General features: G+C 38.8%; 1 protein-coding gene across 1 annotated transcript; it reads right to left on the minus strand.

Annotated features, from left to right (window-relative positions):
• Positions 1-438: 438 nt before the first annotated feature.
• Positions 439-1,303, minus strand: LOC149963019 (histone H2A-like). The gene is made up of 2 exons (XM_090170431.1): positions 1,149-1,303; positions 439-714 (listed from the first exon to the last, which is right to left on the minus strand). The coding sequence occupies exons 1-2, from the start codon at positions 1,264-1,266 to the stop codon at positions 461-463; spliced, it is 372 nt and encodes a 123-aa protein (XP_090026557.1). The 5' UTR covers positions 1,267-1,303; the 3' UTR covers positions 439-460.
• Positions 1,304-4,989: the final 3,686 nt, after the last annotated feature.

Here is a 4,989-nt window from a genome sequence, read left to right on the forward strand (position 1 = left end):
CAAATGCCATGTATTTTCTTGCGTACAGCTTTCATTGGTTAGACGCTTTAGCGCCTGCTGCCGTCGGAAGGGTATAATTTGAAAATTGTCTTCGCCCCAGTCTGTAAAACGTTCAACGTTAAGGCTCGTCCAATAAAATTTGTACACAACACGGCGTAAGCATGTTTAAAGGCTAGCTGCGTTCTCCTAGCGTTTGTTGCTATTATAGTTTCTATTAACCTCCGTAATTGCAATTGGGAAATTGGAAGATCTGGCTGAATTACCAACATAATATTAGGTGTTAATATTAAGCTAGAATAGTACCTTATAAATAAACCCACTTGTTTCATAATTTCAATATGAAATAAACCTTTATTACGGTTTTAATAAGCCGTAACTGTGACAATACATTATTAATCAAAATTGGAGTGCCCCTAAAAAAAGGCAGTTTTTTAATAAAATATTCCTGAAGATGAATAATTTATTTCTTTTCGGACTTCTTGGGCAAGAGGACAGTTTGAATGTTGGGCAAGACACCACCCTGGGCAATGGTGACTCCCGAAAGCAGTTTGTTCAACTCTTCGTCATTCCTGATGGCAAGTTGTAAATGTCTCGGGATGATCCGACTCTTTTTGTTGTCGCGGGCAGCGTTACCAGCCAACTCAAGAACTTCAGCCGCCAAGTATTCGAGGACTGCAGACAAATACACTGGTGCACCGGCTCCAACACGCTCAGCTGATTACGCAATTTAAATTTAGGCTTACGACCATATTGTTAAAGCAAGTGGCGGCTCGATGTGAAGTACCTCTTTATTCAATAGATGTCACTAGTGTCGAAATAAAAAATGCGGTACTTATAGGTACCCCTCGCGTTGATTGGGCGTTTCTAAATTGATCAATAACAAATTATAGCAATTACAAACAATATTTTTACATGTGATATATAGGTTAGGTTAGAGACCACTAAATAGACTAAGTTGTCCAACTATGATACTCTACAATGGCTTTATGACGACGTTATAATTTGGCTTTTTAAATTTTAGCTCACTTTGAGGTAAATAGATGGCACCACTATTTCATTCATTGCCATCTCTAACAAGGGCCTTTTCATAATACCGGTGGCAATGATAGAGCCACTACTTGCTTTAAGTTAGAAGATTTAACACATACCGTAATTTCCTTTACGCAAGAGACGATGAATACGACCGACTGGGAACTGCAGTCCAGCACGAGAGGACCTGGTCTTCGACTTGGCCTTGACTTTGCCTCCTTTACCACGGCCAGACATGATTGAAATTTACGAATAATTTAAACGTACGAACTCAACGATAACGAAAGAGAGTTTTGATGCTCTTTAATGAGTGGCCTCTGCTTTTATAGGCCCGAAATTCGTTCCCCCTGGACCATACAGCAACAGCTTATCTTCGGCTCGCACGATTACATCATGTGACAGTTCCATTAAGCCACGGAGATTTCGAATAAAAAACTGTTCGAATCAAATTTATATATGAATGATTTTAGATTTGATTTAAAATACTAAAGTCAATATGAAACATTTTTTTTAAATTCAGACAAAAATAGGTTTTCGAAATACGACAACTATAAAATCTTATTGGAAGCCTCTAATATTTACTAAATAAATTTAACATAGTTTCAGATATATAAAGTTTATTACTTGTTAATTATAGTAATATGAATAATGAAGTGTGAAGTAAACTATAAAACGCAGGTTACATTCAAACGCGTAAAATCCCAAAAAAAGGTCTAATATATCATTCTAAATTTTACCATGAACATTTAAAAAAATTAAATAACTTTTATTTAGGAATTTAGGATGCTCTAACTTTTGAGAAAACACATCTTAATCTTATTTCAATTTTAACCTTTTTTGGCGTTCGAGACTAGCGAGTCATTTATGGAACGCCAAATGTTCAAACAAAATACCCAAAACGTACGCGTAGACAATTTCAACGGCAAAAGCGAGTTATCCAATCAGGTTAAAGAAACAAAACGACTAACCAATCAACGGCTATAATGTTTGACGAGTAAGTTTAAATAACTGGTATTTTAAGCGTGCAAAACTCGTGCACCCATAGAATTTACCGAAACGTACCAAAATTTGAATTCCAAAATTACATTTCAATTTTACTATAAGGCGGAGCAGGAAATATCTTGGGTGCCAAAGTTTTTTTGTCCGCTATTTTCTTTTTGAACGGTCACCTTTTATCCATGTCCTTTAAAGACCTTAGCAGTATCCCATTGGTTAATATTTGTAAACGAGAACGCTATTGGGTAATTTAAAACCCGCCAAATGCATTTATGACGCGCAGCATAATTAATTTAGCGGGTAGTAGATAAATGATTTGACACCCGTAAAACATTTTAGCGTGCATAAAAACGTATATAGCACGCAATAAAATATTTCTGCTCGTAAAAAAACTGACTTTGCTTAGATTTTGGCACGCAGTAAATGGTTATTCGAGGCACCCAAAATATTTTGACGCGTAGGAACGAATGACCTTGGCAGATTTCGATACGCTGAAAACTGTTTCTGCGGGGAAAATAGTTAACCTTGCTTAGATTTCGGCACGTAGTAAATGGTTATTTGCTGCCTAAAAATATTTTTGAAGCGTAGAAAAGAATGAAGTGTTTAAAAAAGACTTATTTTTTGGAAAATTAAAATGAATAATTGTTATATTCAAATAATAGATTTGCAAATTATTCTTTACCGCCTTATGTTTGTTATTAAACGAAGCGCTTACGTTCAAAATACCAAAGTTTCATTGCTTTCCGTTTCGTAGTTAATTGGAACGCCAATACAATTTAGCGTAGTGATTGACTTCATTGAATACACGTTATTTCTCATTGGCCGCTATCCCCAACATAATAGTGAGGCTTGCATACAAAATGTAGATGCTACTGATTCCAATGTTGAAAACGAAAAATCACATGGGATTTTACTACTGAATGTTATATATCATTCTTTGCGTGTAGGTGGGGCTTCTGTCTGTTAAATGGGCCGTCTCTCAAGAATGAGCACTCATCAGACACGAAGAGCAAATGGACGAAATTACAATTTGCATCGGTCATGGTACTGAACCAGTTGCAAAAGTCCAATCTAAGTCGCCTATCACCATCGTGAAGTGCTTGGTGGAGCGTGGTACGGTATGGGTGAAAGTTATGGTAGTCAAGGACACTTCAGACATAATACGTTGGCCAGTCCAAATCGAAGCATTCCATTCTTATACTTGTTCGAGGGTAGGCGACAAAATAGGCGATGACTGTGTCTTCCATAATGTTATGATGTCCCCGTCCGCGGAATCTGGGATTTACGTTGCCACCATCTTCAAAATCAATAGCACGAATAAGTGTGGTGGCGGAGTGGTTAGAACTTTGGCCTCGCAGCAAGAGGAGCCGGGTTCGATTCCAGCTTGTGGCACTGGGTGAAAACTTGAAAAAAAACCCATCTGCGTTGAGTTTGCAAGTTCTCTCCCCGCTGGTTAAAGGGGTTTTTTCCCGAGTTCTTCGGTTTCTCCTTCCATAAAGACTTGTTGAGGTTAACGGTAATAGTTAGTGTAGGGAGCTGTTGGCTCGCCGGGCTTGCCTTCGAATTGTAACCCGGCCACCTGAATTAATGGCTTTAAAAGTCGCTTGATGACTTAGGCCTAAGGTGGTGCCTTGGGTATTAGCCTAGCCTAGCTGTTGGGATTTTCCTCCAGAATGTTGGCGAGTGGAATAAAGAATGTGGTGAAATTTTAGATAGTACGCAAAAAAACGAAACCGTAGAGCGTTAACAGCCACAGGGCTGGAGTTCTCACCGTATCGAAATTGACCCCGAATGAGATCAAGTGGATTGATTCCACACGATGACGATATAAGGTCAACAATAGCACTCGATTACGAACCATATGAAGTGCTCGATACAATTTGGATGATTTTGTTAGCTCGTAAATTGACGGAACGCCCCTGCGGTGTGGGTGGAATTCCAACATTTTCATAACCGACCCCAACAAGTCATATGTTACCTTCCTCAGATAAATCAGTCACCTACGTCGCTTCAAGTAGATGTCGAAATTATGAAGAGTTGCGCCAGAATATGACCAACAATATATCGTCCATTTTCAACAATTTTGTTCGACGTACCAAATAGCGCATGATTTAACTAGGCTGTACTATTTGCACTCAAGAACTAACGGAAAACCTTAGAAACACGATAAATGAAAACGCAGGCTACTTTTAGAAGACCGAAAAAGGAGAACATGGAAAGACCTAGCAGAACTGATTTTTGTACTTCAAAATGATTCGTCTTTATTTGAAGTTATCTCGTAGCGTTCACACGGGAAATCGTAAATTGTTCACGGACTGTGTAGGTGAAATGACAACACTGTTACTTACTTTCAATCAACCGAACTACGCGAGATGACTAGTACGATTGGAAGACAACTTGATCAAAATGGAAGAAACGCACCCAGGCATCACAAATCAGTTTGAAAATGGAACGCTCTCAATTCGTCGAACTAGCAAAAACTTTTCCAGGGTTGCTCTCGACCTGACGTTGGAACAAACAGTCAACGCAGAAGCCGCGAACGGATTGACTGGAATATCGGCGTGTTCGAACTCGATATCTGCAAGACAGCGATGAGCCCATAGTCCCTTCATGAGAACACAAAAATCTTGAGTAATTTGATGAACTTGGGTTGCAAAGGAAAGAAGTTAGTCCAGAGCCACGTCCCAGTAAAGAACCAACAACAAATACATCTCATTTTATTAAAAATTGAACAATGCTTAAATCCATTCGAACAGCAGCACGATGAAACCGAACTCTAAAACATTAGCACAGGACAGGCTACTTCCGATAAAACTAAGAACTTTCTATTGAACGTCTTCTAAACCGGAAAAGAGGCACGTCGGAAGTTGATAAGATTATACGTGGATGACCCAGCACGATTCGATCGACCTATTAAACCAATTGAAACTAGTACGTTTGCTTCGGAAGGGAGCAAATATCAAA

The sequence above is a fragment of the Leiobunum rupestre genome, chromosome 1, assembly GCF_980474605.1.
Source record: "Leiobunum rupestre chromosome 1, qqLeiRupe1.1.hap1, whole genome shotgun sequence".
Lineage (NCBI taxonomy): Eukaryota > Metazoa > Arthropoda > Arachnida > Opiliones > Sclerosomatidae > Leiobunum > Leiobunum rupestre.